General features: G+C 42.2%; 1 protein-coding gene across 1 annotated transcript; it reads left to right on the forward strand.

Moving 5' to 3' along the window:
• The first annotated feature begins 623 nt into the window (after window positions 1-623).
• On the forward strand, window positions 624-25,590 carry ADGRF5 (adhesion G protein-coupled receptor F5). Its single transcript, XM_013955604.2, has 19 exons — window positions 624-675; window positions 1,249-1,419; window positions 2,808-2,987; window positions 4,337-4,464; window positions 4,961-5,019; window positions 5,704-5,846; window positions 6,627-6,839; window positions 8,022-8,255; window positions 9,620-9,784; window positions 9,922-10,140; window positions 10,395-10,613; window positions 12,139-12,300; window positions 13,961-14,157; window positions 15,149-15,325; window positions 16,171-17,523; window positions 18,465-18,506; window positions 18,604-18,663; window positions 22,915-22,999; window positions 24,111-25,590. The coding sequence occupies exons 1-19, from the start codon at window positions 624-626 to the stop codon at window positions 24,188-24,190; spliced, it is 3,939 nt and encodes a 1,312-aa protein (XP_013811058.2). The 3' UTR covers window positions 24,191-25,590.
• Window positions 25,591-27,319: the final 1,729 nt, after the last annotated feature.

The raw sequence follows: 27,319 nt of genomic DNA on the forward strand, positions 1-27,319 counted from the left end.
CCACTACCCTGATCAATCATGTGTTAGCAATGGCCCACAAAATAGCTGTTTGACCTAACGCCTGAGCTGGAGCCAAGACATTTCAATCCCCTTTCTGCTCCTACGCCAGCTGGCTTTGCTGCTGCAGAGCTGGAATTTCAGAGCAAAGAGGCAATATGAGTTCTCTTTCTGGATTCAAAGACTAAGTGGAACTCATGGACCCAAAATCTTACAGGCAATATCTTCTCTCAGGAGGAAATATGCCTTCCAGGGCAGCAGCACCCAAATCTGCCCAAATGGGGTGCAAAGAGGGCAGAGTGGGTAGAAGGGCCAGATGGCTTCCTGAGTGGTTTGCAAGGCTGCCAGAGGGAGAGAGTAGTGCAGGCAGCCCTGCAGGCAGTTTGCGGCTCAGCTGCAGAGTTCCTGCTAAGCTCAGGCATATCGCCTTGTGGAGATATACACCCCTTAGCTGGTGTTTAACATTTCCCTGCTTGGAAGACATAAATATTCTATTTAAAGAGGATGAGCGGGGGGAGAACAGCGGAGGGAGCATTCTTATTTATGCCTGTATTTTCTTGACTATTTCTCTCATCCTAGCAACAGCAGCTAAAACTTTCTTTTGTCTTCTCCACCAGACTGACAGTATGCTAGAAGAGGAACATTTCCACTGGGAGTGGCAAAGGCAGAAGCGAAACGGTATGTGCACTAATGTACGGTATCAGAACAGATTCTAGCAGGCCCAGGATGAAATGACTACTGGGGACAGCATCTCTCTAGGTAGTGAATTGTCATCAAAAAGGGGGAGGTAATAAAGGCATAAACCACAGAGGTGGAAACATTAGCTGGTCAGAGATTGAAATATATGAGCACAGCTTTCTATGCAAGATGAAATACATGGTGTAGAAAGAAAAAGGGACTTTTGGCAGGACGAGATCACAAGATAATCCCATACAGCTTCAGTCTACAGCTGATAACCTATCTGTTTGCTGAGTTGAAGGGGAGAAGGGATGAGGCAGCTTTTCTCTGCGTATATTATGCCACTTATATCAGCTTCCTATTGCTCTGAGTCCAAAGAAATCTGGGTTTTGTCAGACAAGCAGCAGATAAGACACATGTGCAGAATATCTACTGATTAGGAAACGGGAAGCAGAATACCGCATTCAGCTAACATTAAATAGCAGCAAAGAGCCCAAATGCTGACCTGGAAGCTATCAGCTTATGATTTACCCTAACACATAGCTTTGCAGTTGCATCCTATTTCTTTTTCAGTGCTTACTTTTGACTTTCCCGCTGTGGAGTATACCGTTGACATTGAAGTAAGCCTTACGGATTCATCCTTTCTGGTGCCAATCAAAGAGTATTTCAAGAACCTTAATCTTCCGGTTTCAGCAAATGTTTCAGATGTAGAGATGACAATTTCAAGCGTCAATGTTACAACAGGTGGGTTGGTTGTTTTTCTTGCATTCTGGTAAATACGCTTGTTTGTCAGTATTTGATCTCTCCCGGTTTTACCACCCACCTCACTTAAACATCGGCAAAACTGAACTGTCTCTGCTGCCTACTGAAGGGTCCAGGCCTGAAGCTTTAGCACACAACATAGCATCATGTTGTCTTATCTGCATCCCCACTGCTGCTCTTTACATAACGTTGGCATTAGGAATAGCCTTGAATTCTTTTCTCTTGTTAAGGAAGAGACAGAGTGTGAGAGAGCCTGAGCCAAAGAATTTTGCTCCAGTTTGAATAACAAGTACTCTGAGTTACTTTAAAGTTTCAGGAAGCTGTAACAGCGATTATCAGAGAGTTTACTTCCCTCAGAGTTGCATTTGGAATGTAAATTACTATAAGAGGCTGTACTCTGTCCCCAACAAAGACATGCTTCATGGGATGCAGTCTTTTCCTGATGTAACTCTCTAACTTATTCTTACAGGCCAAGTATGGGACAGGTTTTATTATCTGAGTTGTGGTTGTGCAACATCACATCCAAATAATTAAAAAATAGTAGAGGATATGTAAACACACCAAGTATTTACAACAGTAGAGGGGGATGTTTTGTGCTTTCTTATCACTGGACTGAGAGCAGTGAAAGGAAATGTCCATCAGTTCTCAAAACAACATGCAAACTGGTATTTTAAGGGCCTTCAGGATCACACGCAATGTGCAAAAAACATTTTGTTAATATTTTATTCTACTTTATTGAGAGTTAAATTCATTTGAGTAGCCAATGGCACATTAAGAGCAGAAAAACTTATAGTAAAAAGGAGTTTTTTGATTAGAGAATGTATGTCTTTAAAGAACTTCATGATAATGTTGCCTTCTCTCATGCAGCACTCAGATGTCAAGATACACAATGACAAGATGTCAAGATACAGAATGACACAGCATCTCACTAGCCACCAAGACCTCAAAGACCGTTACATACTTTTGAAGGCTGTTATTACAAGCTTGAAAAGCATATATGATGTTTACTTTTAGCCCAGGCAATATATTAAATATCCAGACTTAAAACTATCATAGGACCCTGGCCAATATGCCAGGGAAATATTTAGGATCAGGCTTCACATTTCCATTCATGTAACACTTAAAGATAACTGATCAGACTTATCCTTGTACAAGTCTAGTTCCCCTTTTTGGTTAGTCATTTATGATTAGTACAGTAAGATTTGCAAGGCATCAGATCATCATGCTTACATCAACTAAGTGAACACACAAGAAAGGCAACATTTATTTAAGATCACCAGCATAAAGATATAGCAGGGTAAATATATCTCATGCAATATGTTATGCCCCATTTACCATTCTCATGTATTTCTTTTTCTGTCTGATGCAAGTTTGTCTGCCCACTGGTGAGAACAAGAGCTGTTGCTCCTGCGAAAGTGGATATGCGTGGCCAAGAGCAGTTTGTGGTGACCTGATAACCTGCCCTTCTCTCAGTCTAGCACACAAACAGTCCTGTGGCTACATCAAACAACTGCCTTTCTATGGGCCTTACTGTGAGCCTCAGATGGGAGGTAAGGAGAAACAGCGCTGAATTTCATCACTGTACAACCCACACGCTGGTTAGAAGAAATATGGGATAGTGCTAAGGATGCTATATAGCAGTACCTCTGGGTAGAACTGGCTACACATTGCCAATGAATGTGCAAAGTCTGTAGAGATGCTCCGGAGCACTTATTTCACATTGTGATGTGAGCCCACCTTGAGCCATGTACCCAGAAATATTTAGTGTCCATGCTGGAGCCCCAGCTCACTCCCTTGCCTCCTCGAGACTTTCAGCTTCTGCTAAGCAAAGAAAGTTTTGTATCCTCAGACTTTCAAGAGAGGAACTTAAAAATGTGACCAAAGCGTGTCTTAATTCTGACAAGATGAGAGGGAACAAAAAAAAGAAAAAGCTTGTATCTTTTGTTTTCTTTTATTTCATGACTCTCATGCCAAACTGCCCATGACTTCTTAGGAATTTGACTGATGACTGGACACTTAGGCTTGCCAGTGCTGGAGTGGAGCATTAGCTGTTGTCTCCGCAGTCCAGGACAAACCCCATGAGGGTCTGCCTATGAATTGTGATGGAGCAGCATGCAGAGATACCCAGAGGCATCTTTAGAGGTGGAAGCAGTTCAACACCGTCAGTCTGCCCACGCTAATCAATGCTGCTGAAAGGCAATGCTTCTGTCCCAGGGCAGCCTCATGCCGACATAGCTATACTGCTTCCAGGACTAGAGCTAGTATCTCTGCGAGGCAGCCCACCGCATGGAAGTCCCAGCTCCCTTGAAAGTTTAGGGCCCTGGGCACCATGCTCCATTGCATGGTATGGACATGTCCTTAAATGGATCCAGCTCAGAAAATTCCCATAGTTTTCTAAGCATTTTGCATTCTCTTGTGCCCATTGATAGGTCTTGACTCAGAACTTTACCCTCCTGAAGTCATCAAGGATTTTTCCATTAATTTCAGTGGAACATAGACTGGTCCTGTGGACGAGATTCATCCCATATAATTTTAGCCATGTAGAAGTTAAGCATCTGGTCAAAGTTAGTCATCCAAACTCCCTCTACAACTGGAACTCTTTAGTGATAATTCAACCGTGGTAGGAAAGCTGTCTATCACCTTTTGAATGTATCACATTCTGGAGGTATCTACAGCTTTGCATCAACTGAAGAAGGAGCACAGACATCTAGCAGGCACCAGACCTGTCAGATAAAAACAGTTAGGAGAATCCTACCTTTCCTGTCATATAGTTGAATCGGGGCAAGTTGTAAGATTCGGGCTTGAATAGAAAGCAGATTAGGTTAGAACAAAAAGCCAAGAAATCACTCTGAAATAATTGTTTTTATTTATACATTCATTTTTATCCTTTTCCTTACAGACTCTTGCGGTATGGGAGAGCCCCTTGTAATAAATATGTCAGTCAGACTCGACACAGTCTTTACAAATGATCTCAATGATTCTTCTTCTGAATTATACAAAAAATACAAGGCTGACCTTGAAAAAGCGGTAAAGACTTTTTTTTTCCATCCCTGAAGGCACCTAGTCCCCTCAGAAATATGGAATTTATCCTAAGTATCAGTGTCTTACCTGTAAAATAGTGTGTACTGTCACTGTCCCAGCGGGGAGCTGTGAAGCATGCAGCAGTGGTAGCTACGAAGAGGGCCAAAGCTGGTCTCCACTGGAAGGCATTAACAACATTCCCATTCATTTTAATTTGCAAATAGGCAGGGAAGTATTTAGGAATATTTTGTATAAAGAAGCATGAAAAAATTCACCATATTGGTCCCAGTTTAAGTCTCCATGCAAGCAGTATAAATATAGAATGAGACTATAAGCACAAATTTATCCCAGTGAAAGGGAGAAGAGCACCAGGCCCATTATACCAGCATATATATGCTATACGTTTTTAATCATGTCAATGTTGAATGGAGAGCTTCCTATTTTAAGCAGTCTGGAGTAAGATATAGAGGACTCATGCCATGTAATATCTCTTTGTTTGCAGTTTAACGAGAGCTACAGATGTTTACCAGGATTTGTACTGGCAACAGTAACCAGTTTCAGGTAAGGAAGCAACTTCTTTCTTCTGGAACAGGCATCTTTCCATCCTGTCTCCTCAAGGAGACACAGTTAGGAGCAGGTCAGCAAAGACTATATTCACTGTGTTTAGAACTGCACAGTTACATACATACTGAATAACAGTACAATAGGAGCAAAGGAAAACCCAACTATTAGCATGAAAATGGGATTGTGGTAAAAGTCACTGCTGTGCAAAAGTTAATGCACCATATTAACTCTCCAGCTGGATCAAAGCCTTTTATGGGCTTTCTGAAAAGGCTGAATTCCATCCAAAAGGCAAAAGGATGCAAGTAACGCTATAGGAACATCTCCCAGGCCATTGGGAAGATGAATTAGTACATTGGCTCTGAGTGTAACACTGAATCTGGATACAAGAGACATTACTTAAGTCAACACATACTTAAATGCAGCCGCATTTTAGGATTTCTAAGGGAAGTTTACTAGGAATAGGCATCCAGGCCAAGGAGATGGCCCTTATAAGTGTCCTGACTTTGGGAAGAGCTGTAGCATAACCTTCTTGCGCACCAGAGCAAGTCTTGTGTCACAGGAGGAGCCTTCATGGGGCTCATACCTCCCTAGCCATGCAAGACAGGTCACTACAACAAATAAATCCACTAATATGCAAGGTTATTTATTTCTGGTCCTTCTCTCATTCTTGTATCTGTTCAGGCCTGGAAGTGTTTCTGTGAACTATGAAGTAAAAGCAGCATCAGCAACCTTCAAACAGATAGAAAATTCTAACAGATTTGTACCACAATTTCTAGACACAACGTACAGGCTAGTCCCCACCTCCTTTACCACAGAAATAACGAGTAAGTTTAAAGCTCTCTCAGTACTTCCCTTTGACCTTTTCCTCAGTATTGCTAAACTTATCCATGCAGCTGCCTTATACTTGGTACTGGCCCTTCAAAAATTGTGTATTTCTCTGGCTGTTTCATTTCATCTCATCACACTCCATCAAAGCTGAGGAATTAGATGAGATAGCCATCCACCCAGTATCTCCCACTGAAAACCAAATCCTTCCAGCAACTCCATTGAACCCTGATAAAATCTCTCCATGGGAGAGAGACTGAATACCCTTGAGCTCACTTTCAGAACTGTGACAACCCTTAGCATATCAGGCTGCCAGCATTTCCCTCTTCTTTAAACAAATTGATAAATCTCTTTCACTTTACATAAGAGTGAGTTCCTTCTGGTTCCCTTGGCACATTTCCATGCCACTGCTGGAGGATGGTGTGCCACACTTCAGTAGCCTGACCAACTGCCCCAGAAAGTGTTGTACTTTCCATGCACTGAGCACTGGACTGTTTGTCCCAGACTTGGAGGATTACCTCAACCTGGTTGCTTCTCTTCCCAGTTTCTCCACTTATAAGGTAGGGGTGGTGATAATATTTCTGGGATCTATGGCTGACAAAGACAGTAGAAGAATCTGTCATGGGAAAATGACATACCTTGCACCAGAGATGGTGCCATGTAAATGATGATGAGTATGTATAAGTTGTGAAACATCTACGATTCCCACGAGATGAAAGACGCCATGTAGATGTGAGCTGAATGACAATAATACTGAATGCTGCTCTTTGTCTTCCCAGATCAGACAAACTTCATTGTGAGTCCTGTAGATATTTTTGAAGGCGATACAATAACACTGATTTGTGAGACAAATATAGCTTCCGAGAATGTGACCTGGTATCATTCTGGTCAGATCATCTCAAGCAGCAACCGGCATTCAGTGATGATAAAAGTTACGCATAGTACCTCAAGGACAGTTCTTAAAATTACTGAAGTTACAACGATGGATTCTGGTATGATTTTCTCTCTGTTGTTAAAACAGTAGATGCAAATCTCTAGCGTGAATAGTTTTCTATTAAAAAAAAACAAAGAAGAATGCGGTGACTGCATTTACCTAGAGTAAAAGGGAAAAGTATAGTGTCCCTCATAATTTTTGTATTTGTTCTTTCTTTAATGAACCACCTACTCACTGGCAATGCCAGGCAGATGTGAACTGACTGAAGTGACTATATAGGCTGGGTCTTCCCAGTGTCAGGCTTCACTGCCATATCATGGGAGACAGTGGTGGCTACATAGCTGTGCAGCCTTCCCACCCTTCTGGTGTAGTGACGACTCATCAAGCACTTCTGCCCCTTGCAAACATAAACTAACTAGTAAGTTTGGAGTTACAGCATTTTTCATGTGTTCATGTTTAGGGCTGTCTGAAAATCAGAAACAGGTAAGCTGGTGGAATTGTGGTGGGAGGAGTTCTACATGTACTGTCAGAGTCTTGACTCAAGTTCCCACTCAGTTCTTCAGTTTGGACCAAGAATTTTACATCCAACTTCAGAAAGCATGGATGCTATGATGCAGGATAGCCTGTGATATTTGGGAGGTCAGAGTTGTGTATTCAAACCTCCTCGGGCTAAGGTCAGCCTGAATCTTGGTGTCCCCACTCCTGTGAGAGTGGTCTACTCACAAGACCAAAAGGGGAAGGAAAACCTGTGTGCCTAAAGTAAGGAGGAAGAGCTCTGAATGCCTGTTTCAGAGGGAAGCCTAGCTTGCATCCAGGGGACAGATGCCTAAGAAAGTGGCCAGTAAATACCCTGTTCTCTTTGACAGCACCTCCTGAGCAGTGTAGGTGTCCGCACGCTGAGTGCCAGCTCTTGTGGAGTCTACCTTAGGCACCTATCTCTCACTCATTCCCTGTAGGAACCTTTTGCACGGTCTTACTATTTTCTTACCATGACATGTTGCTACCACCTGGATTCAGACCCCAAACACCACCTCAGCTAGATTTTAGGCATTGCAGCCCCAGATCTGAGAGCAAATTTTGACTAGCAATAGTAGAGTCACTGCAGTCACTACAATCACACTGTATTGCAGTGTGATAGGAGATGTGAAAACTGGGAAAGGAAGTGGCTCCCAGCTCCTAACTCTAAATTTAGGTGAAACAACAGTGAAACATGTTCTCAGATACTGCCTATGCTTTACAGGTTCCTATATGTGCACTTTCACAAACAGCAGTCTGTACTACAAGCTGATATATAAGGCCATGAAAGCAATAGATGTCTCTCCACTACACATCATTTCACACTTAAATGACATTGATGTTACGTGTGACAGTCCTGAAATGCAGACAAATGGTCCTTTGCTGTTCTGCTGTATTGACAGACAATTACCACCACTAACTGGTGACTGGAAAGTAAATGGACCTGTCAACATTACAGGTAAGATTAACAAAAGATTGTCTTTAGCCTGTCTGGTTTGTTTGTTCTTCAGAGGCCTCCTCTTATTTTGCAGCAGCTCCCCCCAAAAGGCCAAGTCCTAGGATGAATATTGGGTGTGTGTTCCAAAGGGGGGACAGAGTGGTTCATTTGTGTTGTCTTGGTCCCAGTAGGATTTTGGGCATTTCCATGCACTGTGCAAACACTGTTGCTCAAAACTGTGCCATCCTGGTTGGAAGCCTCTGCCTGGACCAGCACCATAGTGACTTTTTCCAAAAAGCTTATTTTTGCATTCTCTAGTTTTGAGAGCAAGGGTGGTGGATCAGCCTCTAGGGATATATCCAGAATCACCCTTGATGTGTGAAAAGCCTCTGGGTACCACATACCAAGATCTGGCAGCCAAGGGGGCAGGTGGTACAACATACCTGCAACATAGCAAAAAAATGACTCCACAATTTCCCTCTCCATGTGTAGCTGCGATCTATCACATGCCTATTCAGTCAGACTTCCCGAAAGGCTTTTTTTATAATACGATCATAAAGAGTTAATACAGCTCTAAGAACAGTGTGCTAGAGACAATTACAAGATAGCATGAATAGAAACCATCATAAATGTCTATAAAACATAGTCATAAACAGTCTAATGCCCTACTGGACTCTTAAATATTTTATGGCTGTGTATTAACCGTTTATTATTAACTGTCTGTTATAAATGAAACTTTAGCAGAAAGTGAAACAGCAAAATGAGAGAAAACCTTCAAAGTTCATGCACCCAGCCATTTCTACAGAGGACAGTTAAGGGTGTGCAGGAGTGTTTGCAGAGAGAAAGGATGAAATACTGGCCTACTGTAATCAGCTGTTTTGCTCGATTCACTGTGGCCAGGTTTTATGAGCTTTGCTCATAAACCAGATGCACACTCAGCTTTAGCATGGGATAGCTTTAGCAGTTTTGTCCCCTTTCAGCTAAACCTGCACTCTTCAGATTTAAAGTTGAATGCCTGTCAAGATCCTCACAATATTTATTTCAAAATAAGATGACCTTAGAATCTGCAGTATTTCCTCTTATTTTACTTATATCTTACTCATCTTAAATATGACAGGTAATAAGGTTAGGGGGATTGTTTTTGGCAGTAGGTGCTCAGCACTGGGCTGAGAGTTGGGCTTCTGGCCTTTGGAGACCACTGTGAGTGCTGCCAGAGTAAAGGGTGTGCATGGATTTTAGCACTGATGAGTTAAAAGTGCTACGCTACCAAAGACGACATATAAACCCACAGGATTTTCCTTAGCTATTGTGATTGCTTGCGATTTTCAGAGCCCAGGTATTTTTGGACATCCATAGCCCCTCAAGGATCATTTATTTCACTCTAGGAGTCTCCAGTTTCACTGGAAACTGCACTGAATACAAGCTCAAAGTCAATGCATTGCTATGCCCACCTGAGAAGTCAGGTACAGTGACAACATACACATGTGAGCTGCATACTGGACACGGTGCAAGCACCAGTCAAAACATCCGAGTGACATATTTCCGAACAGGTAAGAACCAGGTAGCATGTAACACAGACCATAAGCTCTCTGATGCCCAGGTGGCATCTGTGGCACATGCCATTTGTAAGTGACTGACTATAACAAGTGACTGTCAATAACATGTCATTTATCTTGTGTCATCTCAGCACATGTAACCATAACTTCAAGCATAAAAACATTTGTTTCTGTGGGACGTTCATTTAATCTAACGTGCACAAGTGATGTGAGCAATTATGACAGCGTCAGCTGGGAAATCCAGGACAGAAATAACACGAAAATTATCGACTGTGCTATGTGCATCAATAGCAGCAAACTCCCAGCCAAATCTGTGCTCAGTGTGAGGACTGCCACTGAGGACTGGAGCGGTGAGTGAATACAGTTTGTATTGACTACAGAGGCAATGAATTCTCTGTACTAGATCATTTACAGCATCCTTAGTCCGGCAAATTACTGTGATGCCTGACCACAGGAAATAAAAAAGTGTTAAAACTGCTGGAGGACAGCAAGGCATGAAGCTGGCCACAACATTGTCCTTGTTCAGTATTGGGACTCATGACCAGACAAAAGCTGAGAAGCCCTTATGTTGACTAAGACATAGTTTTTGTGTCATTGCTTTCAGGCACCTACATCTGCACGTTCTCCCAGAAGTATTTGAACAGTTCTGCCAATGTGACAGTCACAGTTGTTCCCTTGCCTCTGAAGCAGAACATCCTGCTAGATCCCATCACAGCATTTATACAGAACAACAAGCTGCAAGCCCTTAAGTGCTGCATAGATGCTAAAGCCAGTGAAAATTATAATGTTACATTTGTGGTTCAACAAAATGAACTTCAAGTCGGTAAGAAACAATAAACTTGTTGAATTAACAGTTACACTGAGTATCACAACCCCATCCTGTAGGATTCTTTTCATGATCTCCACCGTTAGTGAGTTAACAAATGCAACTATTTTTCACATGATTTGGGGTTGTATACATTAAGTTCCTTCTCACCCTTACTCATGTCCAGTTTCTTCCTGTTTTACTATCGTCTATTAGCCCATTCTTCTTACTACTAGTCGTCAGAAAGCACCAGATCTTTACCTCGGCCTATGTAGAATCAGTCAAAATGTGATTAACGTAATGTTTTACAGATATTCTTAGAATCCTTCTTTATTCTTACCAGTGACTTTTACTCACCTTGTCATTACTTAGATTCTTTTGAATATTTTATTTTAGTGTCTCAGGGTTTGGGGTTTTCTTCAGTTGAGTCCATGTAACCAATTCATACTTATTGCTATTATGATCACCTACAAGGACTCCCGAGTGTATAAAAACAAGGAAATAGACCATTTTTTTTTAGGGTGCCTGCAGTGCCTGGGAAGCATGGCTAACATTAATCAGAAGAATATTAAAGTCAACTGCTGTAGCGATAAATATAAAAATGAGTAAATTCAATGGTTTGGTGTGCCTTGCCAGGCAGTGAGAATAAGCATCCTCACCACTGTTCAGATTAGAAATTGGTGAATTCTGTTTATTTGCTTTTATCTTCCACTCTGACATTTTATGAATTCAGTATTGAGGAAATGTTACTTACAAAGAAGATCTATTAATTCATGAAAAATGTAGAATAATATACTAAGAATGCAATTCAGAGAACTATACTATATTCGTCAAGGATACCGATAACATATAATTAACAGCACAAAAGCCTAGTTTTCTATATCTTAAACTTAGTGGCATGTTTTATATGCTAGGAGTTGTCAAGTGGCTCACAAAATAGCTAGATTAGAAAAGAGCACAGAAGAGCCACCTAAACTAACTCAGAAAACATGCAGGAGTGCAAAAACAACAGGCTGAAATATAAGGTGAGTGGAGGCTGGATCTCTGAGTTGCTAAGAAAAAATGCCAAGATCCCTTTGGAAAAGACTGCAACCAGAGACCCTCAGGCACACTGAAAAGCAGTGGGAGTGCAGGGCAGATCCTGAGTTTGAAAGAATCATGTGCGAACAGAAAAAAGAAATTCCCAGCCTAAATCAAATGCCTGTGGTAGAAGCAGAAGCAGGAAGACCATTCACCAGAAGTGTTTCTAAGGCAAATTTTGGTTCCTGCATAGTAAGAGTGTTTGAGCAGGATTTGCTCATACACCAACAATTGAAAAGGATGCTGATCATACAGTAGCTGCCAGAAGATTTACCTTTTAATAGATTTTTAAACTTTTTAATAATTTTAATAAATCAGCAACAGACAGATCAGCATACACAGACTCTCCACAAAGAAAGCCTTCCTCCAGGACCTATGGAAAAAAGTTTTACAGAAGCTTTCTGCTCTCTGCTAGCTGATTGACCCCAAATCTATATTAACCTGTCTCAATCTTTCCATGCAGGGAAAAAGAAAGAAGGGAATTTGTTGTGCTATTACACAATGTACAATTACACAGAACCAAAACCAGACAGCAACGCACCGCCCCTCCAGGCATATTGTAAGTTCGTTAATCGCATTGGAGATGAAGTCAAGAGTAACAATATAACACTGAAGCCGATATCTGGTAAGAAAACACTACTATTTAAAGCTGTTTGTTAAATATCCCCATAACTTTGTTAAGTCAGAGGCTGCAAATTTATTACTCATGACATGTAACAGGAGCAAGTTTGTGTTAGCCAAGAAGTTTTTGTCTCTTTTTTAATGGGAAATTTTGAAATACAGAGGAAAGAATGGGTTTTGCTGAAATTAAAAAAAAAAAAAATTTGTTTTCACTCTATTTGACAGTGGCCCAGTATGTTCCTGAGCTTTCATAGCTCAGTCATCTTCTGTCCCTACTTCCGCCTGGTGTGGCCTGCCCCACTGCGCAGTCTCCCACGTTGTAGTGTAGCCATAAACATCTCAGCTTGCACCAACAATTTGGCAAGGGTAAAAACTGTGGTGCCTCAGGAAGAAGTTGTCTAGCTCAGGAGGTCAGTCTGTGGGAGAGCATATCCACCTTAAACACAAGAGCGGCAACTTCCCTGAAGTGTTGCAGAGACCTGGGCAGGCCTAGTTTCCAGTCAGCTCTGGAAGAAATACTGGGTAATTAGAATTCAACATTCCTAAATCCAGTTTTAATGGTAAGTTTTGTTCTGACCAGAGTTTGGGTATTTCAGCTTCTTATTCTGAATCAGAAAAAACAAACAAACAAACAAACAAACAAAAAACAATAGTCATCCCTATGGTGCAGAAATTCTGTTTCTTCCACAGTATAAACAGTGGAGCCTACCACGGACTCAAGTGTATTTGGCCAGATTTCACTCTCTTTGGCAATAAATACAGTGTGCCTTAGGATCAGGCTGCAAACACTTTATTTACTTTAGTCAGTAGCTACTTACTGGTATGACTAACTTAATCAAAGCTGATTAGATTATTTGCAAAAGTCACTGTTCATGAAAAAGGTGTTGAGGCCTCACTATCAAGGTCTAAATGAATTTCCTGTTAGTGCTGCAGCAGCACTGAGTCCCCTTAAAAGAGTAAAATAACCCTCGGGCTAGAGATGGCCACGTACATACAAAGAATTACAATTCACATAGTGGCCAATATAATCTCACCTGCACCCCTATTTTCTTATGTAATCTAATGGACAAATTCTAAATGTTTGGGTCTTGCTTTTTGGACTTGGTTCAGTACTCAAAAACAATGGGTTTGACTCAATTTTCTTTTTAATTTCATGATTCCCAAAAAATCAGACTGGGAATTTAAAAGGAGTTTGTTTTTTGTTTTCATTCTTTTGTGTGTTTTTTTTTTCACCAGGTTTTGCTTCTTGCTTTTGTTTCAGCTGCAAAAAATACTGAGTTTCAAGCATCTTGCTTCTCGTGCCTGACAGAATCAGCAGGTGCTAAGATGTCTGTAAATGAGAAAACATTTTACAGTGTCCCAAGAAAAGTTTCCTAACCCTCAAGAAAGCTCATTCTCAGGCTTCAGAGCAAGATTTGAAGATATAAATATTTGCATTTTATTCTTATTGTGGAGAGTAGCAAAGGCTTGGAAGTTGTTGAAAAAATACAGCTTCCAAGGCATATACACACTCAAAAGTCATGATTATCAAAGATGGCAAACTGAAATGCTAACCCCTGCGAGTTAAGGGTTAAAGACCTCTGAACTTTGGGAGCTCACAGGTCTGATAAGGGGTATCTCTCTATTTCTCAGTTTTCCATCTCTCTCTCTTTTTCTCAATACAGGTGGGAAAGTTCACTGCTCAGGCAGTTTGGGCATTGGAGAAGAAGGGGCCAAAATAACGAAGCCGTGCACTGAGTTAAACAATGCAGATGGTTTTAACCGAGGCAATGTAACTTATGTGTGTTCCAGCACCTCCTGGGTGGTTGCCAGAAATGACTGCCTTTCGGTACCAATAAACAACTTGCTTCTGAATGCTGAGGTAACATTTATGAGTTTTTCTGAGGTTTGGGGCTTCGGGGGAAGGGGTAGCTTTAAAAGAGAGAACAAAAATGGACTTTTTGCTCAAGAATATCTAAAATATATTAAGTATTAAAAATAAAAATATTTAATTATATCTTTTAAAAGACATAAAGAACAATTGGCTCTATCTATATAAGTCAGTAAAAGAGGCCAGCTCCCTTTCTCTGGCCCAGAGGCACGTGGCACTGCATGGCTGACATCCATACACTTAAATGCCCTCTCCCCCAGACAAGATGACCTTATTCATAGTGTCTACTGGGAAAAGTCCCTGGCCTCTGGCATACCCTGAACCATGCTCAGGTGTTGCCTGAGTGAACGCTAGTTGGCACAAGCCCAAATCATGCCACCAAGCACACTAACAATGAAGCAGTATGGACAACTATGGGCCATTGCCCGAGCCTATGCGCAGACCCTGTTTAGCATGTCCCCTCAGCCACTGCACTTCCCAGATAGGTGCCGGGCTTAGGTTTTTGGGGAGGGGTAGCTGTCCTATCATATAGCGTGGTTCACTTCCACAGACCATCCAGAGTCACCCTTTTCTCTGTGAAGTTAGATGACAGAAATTATCTTTCTTTCATTAAATATTCACTGACTATGTTTATTTTAGTAAATTAGACATAACAAGGGCCCAAGCAGAGGTACAGCTACTCAATCATTTATTTTCATAACTTTTTTTCTAGGATACTCCCTGGTATGGTTTAGGCCCAGGCCAACTATTTTCTCCCAAATAATTCCCAGAAACAGCCTAGGAGTTAGCACAGGCAGGAGACCATTTTCAACAGGCAGTCTGGATACCCCATTCTGGAGGGACAAGAGGGTTCAATACTATCAGCATGGCTAGAATGGGCCTGGTTCTGTTTACTTAACTAGTATAGGTATAGCCATTATGAAGGAGGATCAAACTCCAGGCAAATTGCATGCAAGTAACGCAGTGTTATCTTCCATTCCAGTCTTTGGTCAACAACCCTGAGGCAAGAGCAGACCTACCTGAATATCTTGAGGAGCTTCAGAGAAAGTCAGCAGAGGAGCAAAGTGCACTAAATGAGACTGCAAACCTAGGAGCAATTGTTACCATCCTGGATTTGGTCTCCTCTATCCCGGTAGATGCAAAGACTGCCACTGTTACAGTAAGGTTTTATTTTAAGTCTTACCAATACTTACCAAGCCCTTTGGCCTCTGTGCCACAGAGGAAGAAATTCTCCTCAAGAAATTTAACAGTTAGAGTCATGAGCAGGTGGGAATTAAGGGAATGAGATGAAATGACAGAAAGATACAGAAGAGCTTATGAAAAACCAAGATGAAGACCAAGAGCCTATGCATGAAAGAGGACAAAAGGACTTAAGCGCTAGGAAGAGAAACTACTACATGCTTAGCAAATAGAAATGTTCTAGGATCCATAAATGTCTCTGGCACTAAACATCTGAGGAAAGGACAAATAATGATAGACTAGGAGCGGGAGTACAAAAAAGGAAAGGGTTAAAATAAAGATGAGGAGAGTTAATTCCAGGAGCCATGATCAAGTGAGGAAAATCAACCAAATGTAACAACAAATAAATAGCAGAACATATCTCAGAAATGCTTGAAAGCCTTAACTGTGAGGAATAGAAGAACAGCACTGCTTTTCTAAGCAGAAAAGCGCCAGAATATTTGATGTTTTGTAGCTACAGAACCATAAATGAGAGACAGAGGAATCAAGAATAGCACAAAGACTGAGGCCTCAGACAGAAGGCTGGAAAAGAGAAAGTAGTAAATAATATAACAAGAAAAGCCAAGCAGCTGAACTTTTCAAAACCTTGACTTGAAAATACAGCATGTAGAGGGATAATGACTGAAGGTTTCATATGGCTTGGGAAAAAGAGGAAATGCTGGGCTTTTCCAAAAGGCAATTCTAGTACCACACAGAAAATATCACCAGAAATAACAATGATTTGTATGGGATTTCAATAACACCATTACTCTGTTGTCATTACAGAATTTCCTCTCTACAGTGGACATGATTGTTAATGATTCCAAAATAGAAACTTGGGAAGCACTGGATATGCAGCAGCCACATAAAAGTTCTTTGTTACTGCTTTCAGTAGAAAGATTTTCAGAGCACCTCCAACCAGTTAATAATACCATTCCTTTTGTCAACACAAATACCATTCAGCTAGATGGTATAGTAGTGACAGAAAATAGCAAGGCAGACTATAGTAAGAACTTCACCAGTAAAGAAAACCTCACAGTTAATGTGCTAATAGGTGAAGCTGAAATTCAGACTCTGCCACAAAACTCAACCATTGTCAGTGTGGCCTACTCAACACTTGGACGTATTTTGCCCCAGAATAAGTCCATGCTCGTGAATGGCTTACTGCTAACAACAACTGTGAGCAGAAACAGAAGCCAGAGCATCTCTATTAATATGACTTTTGCAAAGAAAAATACTTCCCTAAAGGATCCGCAGTGTGTCTTTTGGAACTTCGGTCCCAGTAGCGGCGGCGATTGGAATAGTAGTGGTTGCACACCCACAGAGGTAGGAAGTGATGTCATTTGCTCCTGCACTCACTTGACATCATTTTCAATTCTTATGTCACCTGATGAATCCCATCAGGGAAGCGCTGAAGATTATATTACCTACACTGGCCTGGCCATTTCCATCTTCAGTTTGGTGGTCTGCATTATAATTGAATCCTTAGTCTGGAAATATGTGACGAACAACACAACCTCCTATATACGCCATGTCTGTATACTCAACATAGCTATGTCACTCCTGCTTGCTGACATTTGGTTCCTTGTCACTGCCTCTATTCATAACAAAAAGCCTATCTGTACAGTGGTCACCTTCTTCATCCATTTATTCTACCTCAGTGTCTTTTTCTGGATGCTCAGCCTGGGCCTCATTCTTTTCTACCGACTGGTCTTCATCTTACACAACACAAGCAAGACCGCTCAGAAAGTGGTGGCATTCTGTCTGGGATATGGGTGCCCCTTTGTCATTGCAGTCATTACCATCGCTGTCACTCTGCCAAGGGACGTTTACACCAGAAAGAAAGTCTGCTGGCTCAACTGGGAGGACAGCAATGCTCTCTTGGCCTTTGTCATACCTGTCCTGGTCATTGTGGCCATTAATTTGTTCATCACTGCAGTCGTCATAATAAAAATACTGAGGCCAACCATTGGGGACAGGACAAACAAGCAGGAGAAGAACTCTTTGATTCAAATTGGCAAAAGTGTGGCCGTCCTGACACCGCTGTTAGGCCTCACCTGGGGATTTGGCCTTGCCACCATCATCAAAAGCAGCTCCCGGGCATTCCACATCCTCTTTGCTCTGCTCAATTCTTTGCAGGTGAGTTACACATGTGCATGGGTTTTTTTTCTCTATGACCATTTAACATGTAGTAACATTACTGCAGTGCTGTGCTTGGGGAGAATAAACACAGTTTGCAAAAAAGTTCAGGTTTGTCTTACACATCCTTATTTCCAAAGGGCTCTTTGGGAAACCCATTCTAGCAGCATCATTAACAGATGAGCCTTGCAGATAAAGCTAACATAAAGATAACTTCTGACTTTGACAGTTGCTTTGGGGAGAATTTGCATCCCAAAGATTAAAAAAATAACCATGCTGTATGCAGGTGGGCAAGCTTCAGCATGTCTGCTCTCATTTACAGTGCATCTGGAAGTATCATAGGATGTTCTTGTGGGTTGAAGTAATGAGGGAGTGTAAACAGCAGGGAAGTCACCAAAACCAGCAGATCAGTACTAAGAAAAAAGAGGATAACTGACCGAAATCCAGATGACTGATTATTTTCAATCAATCAGTAAGATTTTTCTAATAACATATTTAACTAGCCACCAGTATCCAGATATAAAAGGATTTCTTATGGACGCAATGGTTATGTCTACTCTGTCTCTTAAGGTGGCTTCAAGATTGCACGTTTCAGACCAAACTCACCTGCCTTTTATATTGTGAGCCTTCTAGCTTACCTTGGGGGCACAGGTAGGGCATGTCTTCCATACATGAAAGTCTATCCTACCAAGTATGCTTAATGCTAGGAAACTACCTGTGTCACTTCTGAAGACCAGATATACCTATGGTTTAGGCAGGCTAGGCCTGGAGACCTCTACCATATCAGAGGTCTGTTAAGTGAGATGCAGTAAGAAAAATGCCCTCTACCAAAGAAATCAGAGTTTAAATAGTCAATATGGACAATGTTTGAGATAACTATGAGGTACTGCACTTAAAAGGTTGATGTCATCAAGGACTGAATGTAATTTTCTGTCCCCTAGGGATTATTCATTTTGGTGTTTGGGACTCTCTGGGACAAGAAGGTAAGAATTCAAACTACTACTTATATTGTGTGAAAGATATTGTTGGAATTCAAACATAATTGCTGTATTTACTGATTGACTTTTTTTGAAAAAATAGATACAAGAAGCCTTGCTGAAGAGGAATTCACTGTCCAGATGGAGTTCACAGCAAACAAAGGTTAAATTCTTTCCCTAAGAATGTATTTCTGAGTTACCGTTGAACAGTCTAACACACTCCTTGTGTCTTTTTAGTCAAATGCACTTTATATTACTAATTATTTATTAGAACTGGTCAGTGAAAGAGTGCTCAGAGAAACTAACAACATAACTACGAAAATGCTCCCTTCCCCCCTTTTTCAAAGTTATTTCACCTGTGGTTCAAAAATGAGAGGAGGTTGGTCTATATTTGATTATAAGCAATATATAAAAAAACTTGCTAAAGTCTGTAAGAAGAAATGTAACTGAAAGTTAGAAAAATCAGAAAATTTCAGTGGCACCATTAATATATGCAACCATACCAGAAATGCAAAGGGAACTTCTTGGTAAGAAGTTCGGCTATGGGCAGGAAAGGATGGAGACTCTAACCCTTGGGACTTCCAAGACAGGTTAGCCCACAGTTCATGCTGAGAACAGAGGATGGGAGGAAGTAAGAATCTCTTGTCAAAACTGTATCCATCTGAAGCAAAGAATCAGACTTCACTGAGCCAAAAACAGCACATAAATGCAGATGGTTTTGTAACCGAGTCACCTGGATACACTCCTAGAAGATGAGAGATTTGGGTTCCATGCCCAGCAAACTCCTGCAATTTAGTACAGAACAGTCTGGGGCTAAAAAATAGAAACAGTGTTGGGAAAAGGGCCTGGATCCTTAAGGGAGCTCCTGTAAGGCTCCTCTCACATGGTTGGCTATTACTGTCTTCCTGCTTCTGGTAGAGACGTGTTCACCCCTACCTCTGCTGTCACTGCCAACACTTCCCACAGGAAGCGTCACATTCCCAAACACAGAATATATAAATGTTTCAGCCAAGAGGAATAAAAAACACTAGCTCAAGAAGCCTACATGAAGATGGATATTTCTGGGTATTCTACACTGCAATATATTTAACTTCATGTTTCAACATAACAGCTGCAGAGTAAAAAAAATGGAAGCCCTACCACATTAGCTCCTGAAAGAGGAATCATTAACCCATGTCATTCAAGATATTAGAGCAGAGATCACAACGATCTCCTCCAGCCTCATCACCATAAATCTATGAGCCATCTCTTGCTCATCCCTTTGCAGTAAATTTGTGAGTGCTATGGTCTACTCTAACTTGGCAGCGCTTTTCACCAGGGAAATTATTCCACTGCCTTCTTCACTTCACCCTTGGGGAGCTCTTCTGGACAGCAAATCTCCTTTTGCCTCTTTTTAGTTTCATCTTATTACATCTCGGTTCACTGCCTTTGTGGCTGCCATAATGTTCTCTTCCCTTGAAACGCTGGCTTCAACTTACACCTTTGCATTGATGACCCCTCACCAAAGAAGGCACTCCAGGGTGGATCAGGGATGAAGGCACCAGAATTTAACCACTGGGGCTTGCTTTGGAAAGAGCAAATGGTGGGAAATGTTTGCATCGCTATTATACGATGAGAGTTTAGGCTAGTATCTGAACTGGCTTTATTCAGAAGAGCCTCTAGATGGATTGCTCAAGAACTGGAAAGCAGACTTGGAAGAATGACGTGGTTAAGAGAACTGGGTATGTAGTCCCTAAGGAATGAAGGAAAGCATGGCTGGACTCTCAGTTGAGGGGGGCAGCATTGGCTCCAGTCATCCCAGCTCCCACAGAAGCACAGAATCGCTGAGGTTGGCACCTCCGGAGAACATCTAGGCCAACCCCATGCTCAGGGCAGAGTCAACTAGAGCATGTTGCTCAGAGCCACGTCCGCTCAGACTTTGAATATCTCCAAGGATGGAGACTCCACAACCTCTCTGGGCAACCTCTTCCAGTGTTCAAACACCCGCACGGGAAAAAAGTTTTCTCTTACGTTGAAGCAGAATTGCCTGTATTTCAGTTTGTGCCCATTGCCTCTTGTCCTTTCACCGGGCACCACTGGCAAGAGTCTGGCTCCATCTTCTTTAAGCCCCCCATCAGGTATTTACACACATTGATAAGATCACCGAGCCTTCTCTTCTCCAGTCTGAACAAGCCCGGCTCTCTCAGCTTCTCCTTGCATGACAGACGCTCCAAGCCACCCAAACATCCTCGTGACCCTTCGCCGGACTCAATCCAGTATGTCCATGTCTCTCTGGCACTGGGCAGCCCAGAACGGGGCACGCTGCTCCAGATGGAGCCAGAACCAGGAAGTCTTCTCAGCACTAACTCTGGTATCAAATGAGAACACGTGTCCCAAAGACCCTAGGAAAGACACGGGGCTGGGCATGGTTCAAGAGAGGCTTGTGTCTGTCTGGAAGAGAGAGAGAGTGAAAATCTGAGAGCTGGACAGAAGGATAAGGTGGAATAAGCCATATCCTGCTGAGTGCAGAGAAGTGACCTGAGCTGAGGGAAGTCATGCAATGAGCCGCAGGGTGGTGAGAGTGTCTAGCTTGAATCTAGACGCAGTCCAGCCACCAGGCCTGAGTAGTACTCCAGATGTGGTCTGACCAATGCTGAATGAAGAGGAATAATCACCTCCCTCAACCTGCTGGCAACACCTGTCCCAGTGGAGCGCAGGAAGCTGTTAGCTTTCTTTGCCTCAAGGGCTGGCTCATGGTCAATTTGGTCTCCACCAAGGGCCCCAGGACCCTTTTTTGCCAAGCTGTTTTCCAGCCAGTCAGTCCCCAGGCTTTACTGGTGCATGGGGTTACTTCTCCCCAGGGGCAGGACTTGGCATTTCCCTTTGTTGAACTTCAGGAAGTTCCTGTCGGCCCACTTCTCCAGTCCGTCGAGGTCCCTCTGAATAGCAGTACAACCACCTGGCGTATCAACCACTTCTCCTAGTTTCGTATTATTTGCACACGTGATGAGGGTGTACCTTGTCCCATTGTCTAAATCATTAATGAAGATGTGAAACAGTATTGGACCCCATACTGACCCCACTGTATGTCCCCTCAAGTGACGTGCTGAAGGCCCAGAAGGAGGCAGCCTCTGATCAGCAAGGCAGAGCAGCAGTGTGATTTTTAGGTGCTTCAGCCCTTTTCCGCATCAAGGCTCTGTGTCAGAATGAGACAGGGATGATGAGGATTCTGCCTCACTCCACTTGGTCTGGGATCCCCAGAATCATCCACCTGTTCTTTTTTTTTTTTAACTGGCACTCAAAGTATTCTGGCCATTCTGCAGGAGTATAAGTGCTGGAAATTTGGGGCTGGGAACATTCCCTAATGCGTTTTAAAGTGCTGTTCCTTCTCTACGGTTTGAAAATGGCAGCTGCTGGATGTGGTGCTATTTGGACTGTGGGAATACTTCCTTTTCCCCAGGCAGCTGGATTAAGTCATTCCCAACCAAGAATAAACAGTACAACTAACAAATAAGCATGTCAGTTTCTTCATTCCCTCCTGTATTGATACATCCTGCAGAATAAAGTAGAGAGAACAACTTGTTAAGTCATAGGCCCCAATTCTGAATTCATTTTCGGCAAAATCTTCTGGGCCAGACGCTTTCAACTCTGTTTGATGCTGCTGAAACTGCCCCAGACAGTGCGCCTGTTTTCCCTGGCTGTTCTGCTGATAAGGAACAAACAAAGCATGATCAAAATCTTTGATCAAACTTTTTAATGATTTATTTCAGACGTGATTTATTTACATTCTTCCTTTATCACCTTATGAACTAGGTGACAGTGCACAGAAGTAATTTTCCACATCGCATTATAACCTAAAGAACAGCAAAGAACTGAACAGAGATTTGTTTTCCATACTTTTTTTTTTTTTACATATCTCTTGCAGGAATCCCATTAAATTCTCAAACCTGATGGAATCATTTCAGAACCAAAAAAGAAACTTCTTTTGTTTTCCGTAGCAAAAGCTCACTTTTTTCCTTCCCACCTGGACTGTACAAAGCTGTGTTCCATTGCCCTCTAGTGGATCAAGTTAAATTTGCCTCTGATTATCTCAGCCCATTGGCCTTCCCCAAAAGCATAAAAATCACAGTTTTTCTGGCTACCTTAATGGATATTCTCCCTCAGATGAGGGACTAGAACTCTGTGCTGTCTGGCATGACAGACTCTGAAGCCTAAGCCATGTTCCCTGGCCAACAGTTAGATACAGCCTGTTTCTTTTTGTGTCCTGTACTTTATCTCCTTCATTGCCAACATGAACATGCAAATGTATGATGCCCCTTTTTGGACTGCCTGCTTGTACCACTGATCAGCATTTTACTGTAACTATTTTTTCCCCCTAAATGTGACTACAAAGAAAGTTCTAGGCTTTTGACAAAAAGCAATTTCTCTCTTACAGTCAACCTCCCTGATCCTGGTCACTCCAATGTTCTCTATGAGCTATCCATTTTCAAGAACTTTTAACAACTTATGTGGCAAAACAGGTATGTGATGATAGACTTCTCCTACTGAAGTTCAAAAGGGATTTTTCCTGAGTTCTAATTCCCAGAGTCTGTCTATCCCCATATCTATCAATCTATTCCTCTATCCATCCATCCATAGATGGCAGTTTCATCTTCTAGTATGAAGGAATTGTAATAACTCAAGTCATTGGAATCTGTAGCATAACTGTATAACACTAAAAGGAGAACTGGATGGTAGCATGTCTCATCAATTCTAAAATCCACTAAGCTTTGAGCTTTGTTTTTAACTCAGTGATCTCATGACACAGTGCTCCTCAGTTTTGTGTTCCTGTACTCCCTACCACCTTGCAGCTTATAGCTGTAGCTATTCAAAGGTTCTCTGGCAGTTATTTTATGGAGGTTACCATTTCAGGTATGACTTTATTTTACAAGAAGCAGTGATGAAAATATGAATAACTTAATTCCTAAACATGTGATCTTTATGTTCAACTGCTGCTCAGAGTAGATGGTGAGTTTGGTCAAAGTGTGGGATATAAAGGAGGTTGATATAAAGATAAGCAACTGCTTTTTAATAATCTGGTTATGAGTTAGATAGTGGAACAAGAACTTAGTCTCTGACTCTGATACTGAAAGTATATGTGAGCATACTAGCCAGGTACAAAAAGCCTCCCACCACAGCAATAAAACTTGCCTACAACTGCCTCCCACGCTGCTGTGCCTGAAACTCCCATATTATCACCACTTGGCATGCTCTGCGCGTCAGGGTTTCAGTTTAGAGCCTCGTGGTCACAGGAGGGAGGGAGCTGGGACTCACCTGAAGAACATATTTTCTAGATGGTTCCCCATGCTCAAGGAGAACCACTCAGCCGCTCCATTCGTGTGAGTAAATTACAACCCTATAACATGATCCTCAGTTCAAACTGACAGAGCTAGGCTGTGCTACCAAACACATTGACTTTTTTATTCTCTGGCATTGCCATAACCCAGAAATGGAAGCTAGTGTCAGGGCTGCAGGGCAAGTCAAGGCCTCTGGGGTCATCAGGATGAGTATCTCTAACTGTCCTTATTTGTCATTGCCAACATGTCTCACACTGTTTGTCCTCATGTCTAATCACTTTGCTTTGCTTTGCAGGAAAATACAGAATATCTTCTTCAGAGCCATCCACCTCTTCCTCTGAAAACACTTCCAAGTCATATTCTTTGCTGAACTGAGGCACTGCAAATGCTAAACAATGTACCTGTAAAAGGACCCATGCCCTTTCTGAGTCGCAAACAAAAGCATCTGTGGATCATCAAGAAGTGAACTGCTTCATATTGACTAAACTGTGCCTTGGTGCATACTTCTGGAATAATCCTTTCTGGTTAATGTGTAAGGCAAGCAAGCTTTGTGAGGTGGAATTTTACATTCTGCCAATGCCAGAAGAGATTACAAGACATTTCAAACTTAGAAGGATTTGAAGGCCTTCAAGTGCCAGTAAAGACATCGGGATTGAAGAATTCTCAGCCTCTACGAGGGTGCTTCGCACTGCACAGTACTGAGCCATAAAACACAGTGCTATCACAGCTGTTGTCCAGTGATTCTAGTATTTCCTGTTGCCAACTCTCTGAACGATGTCAAAAGCCTATGTAGATACACAAATACCTCATAGCTTCTCATCCACCCTCCTGTTAAGAGTCTGGAACAGCCAAAGGGTATAGTGCTCTGCATTTTCTATTTAAGACTTTGTGGAACCAAAGATTCACAGCTGAGAAGGTCCATTTCAGATCTTCACTTTTGAGTCAGATAAAAATGAAGACCATGATGATTCCTGCATGGTTATCTTTCATATGGGATGCACCGAAAGCTCCATGTGGCATGTTTTTAAGAAAAGGAAGCAAGCTTTATATCCCTAACTACAATTCTCTAATTCTGCCTCCCTTGATACGTAATGTGATAAGAGAAAGATGGTTGCTGCCCTTTACCTTTTCAGAGGGGGCTGCATTTATTTAGTGTTAAGTACACAAGGATTCTCTTGTATAAAGTCTGTATGTTTAGATCTTCTGTTGCTCAACAGAGGAGACTCACACTTGGAGGGCTCAGAGAGTCAATTCTGCAGTGAATAGAAACCACCACGTGCCAGGCAGGATGAAAGGTTCTATATAAATTATTGCTCTAATGCTACATTTGTGCAATGTTATTTTCAAGCCCCTATGCCTTTAAAGGCAGGCTTAAGCAGAGGGTTATGAAAGTGCCTGCAAAGTATTTGTAGCACAGACAAATGTTAAGAAATCTTAATGCAAAATATGATAGAAGGAATTTCACAAATCATGAAGATTTAGATTTGGGGCCAATATCAAATACTGTTGTCAGGTGGTGAAGCCCCATTTGGTTCCTGGGAAAACCAGGCCTATGTTCAGCAGCGGAGAACTCGTTCCCTGGACTTTGGAATGGGCCAGAATGGGAAACTGTTGTTTTCAGTTATGGGGATGTGTGGAAGTTTGAGATGGGCAGGTGTTGATGGTGATGATGACTGAAGACAATAAACAAGCATCAACCAAGTGTATTATTTATAGAGAAAGCCATTTTTGTTTGAAATTGTATACTGTATGTAATACTAGAACACAGTTACAGATTAAGAGTTACTTGAAAATCCAGAATCTCTGAACTGTATGGACAGTGGAAACTTGAAAATCAGACCTTTACCTTTCCAGAAAGGCCATTTATTATTCCAAGTAAAATTTGACTTTGGACAGCCATTTGGTCTAACCTACTCCAGAAGTAGTTTATGCAATAATGCTGCAGAAGGAATCCCCTTTCAGTGGGATAGGCTGCTTATAAACTGTGCAGTGTGAGTCCCTATAGACAGCACAGTTCCACCACAACTTATCTCTGCAGCCATTTCATCTCTGAGGTTTCATCACATCTCCAAGATCAGGTAAACCTGGGTCTAGTGTGTATGTGAACGAGAAATCAGGGTGTGATGCTGAGCTACCCAGCACTGAAGGGCTACCTTTGGGTAGATCTTCAAAAGGTCCTTGTCAGCATTATAAATGCCGTGATAGTTTGTGAAAGAGAAGTGGCTAGGAAATGAACTGTGCCAGCCTTAAAGACTAGCAGCCAGGATTTCACTGGTCTTGACACAGGGATAAAGAGAAATGGAGAGAGAAGGAGAGCTGGAAGCGAGTGCTGAATGAAGGAAGAATGGCAAACAGTAAGCCTGACTCCCCTGCATCCTGACCAAAGTCCTCCAGTCATCCTCTCTCCTCAAGTAAAGGCTGCTGCAGGGCTTGTTTCATGATTACTATGTATGACTATCACCCACATACCTCCCCCAGGTAAGCTGGAAGGGTAAGTACACCTACCAGGTATAAGTACAGTGTTACAAAACACAATGAGAGCCTCTATCTTATTAAAGAGCTGAGGAGGCCTAAACAGGCTCAAAATACTTTCTTGCTAAGGAATATCCCTGGTAGCTGGAAAGGTAGAATGCAGGGGAGCACAACACATAAAATAAGAGACCGAGATTCTGAGTCCGAGCATGTGCCTGTGCCAGGCGGAATAGAGCAGTGAGAGCTCTCTTTTGACCTGTCAAGCCCACCTGATCTCTGGAACAGGTGGGATCTCTCCCTTACCCACCTTCCTTCTGTGGCTGTGGGTGGGGAACAGTCACTACCCTGGCACCTTCATGTGATTTATTTCAATTCAGGAAAAACAGCAAAGGATGGAATTGTGACATTCAGGCCTCTGAGGGACAGACCTGCCTTCTTCCACCCTCCCTAGTTGTTCCTGGACTGTGTCAATTGCCGACCATCTCTTGTTTATGCTACGAGCCCAGATTTCACCCTTTGCTTCTAAAAGGCTTTGGGAATTCTCAAAATGAACGGTGCAAAGAGGCCAGGACCATTTTATCCATAGTGCAGCAGACAGTGAAAATATATGTGCCCCAAACCAGGGGTTTACAGGTGTGCAGTTCCGGATGCCTTTTCTTTGGACCATGAAGCCAGTTATGCTCTGATCTCTGTGATGCTTTCACAGGCTAGTGGTCTGGCCAGTGTGTGCTTCTTACACTGCCCCAATAAACTTATATTCAGGAAACAGCTGCATTTTGGAAAAGTCAAATTAGGCAGGAATAAGAACACCTCATGTACAACTTGCATAGTCTTTAAGGGCTATCCAGCTGGATACTTATGTTGCAGCACCTGAGATCACAAGTGGATTGGTCAATCCCATGAGCAGATGAAATAAGTAATTTGTTAAAGGTTTCTGTCCTGTATCCTTCCAATCATCCTGGCCTCCACAGTCTTCCTCACACATCCATTCTCCCTGCCCCATAGAGCTTTGGGCCCCCCTAAACCTCCTGC

Source organism: Apteryx mantelli, chromosome 3 (genome assembly GCF_036417845.1).
Source record: "Apteryx mantelli isolate bAptMan1 chromosome 3, bAptMan1.hap1, whole genome shotgun sequence".
Lineage (NCBI taxonomy): Eukaryota > Metazoa > Chordata > Aves > Apterygiformes > Apterygidae > Apteryx > Apteryx mantelli.

What these genes read in the sequence shown, in the direction of transcription:
- ADGRF5 (XM_013955604.2), top strand. Translation starts at nt 624, where the DNA reads ATGCTAGAAGAGGAACATTTCCACTGGGAGTGGCAAAGGCAGAAGCGA. An exon ending in TGGACCTGTCAACATTACAG is followed by an intron (nt 8,256 to 9,619) that starts GTAAGATTAACA and finishes ATTTCACTCTAG; the next exon opens with GAGTCTCCAGTTTCACTGGA. An exon ending in CTCTGCTCAATTCTTTGCAG is followed by an intron (nt 17,524 to 18,464) that starts GTGAGTTACACA and finishes TCTGTCCCCTAG; the next exon opens with GGATTATTCATTTTGGTGTT.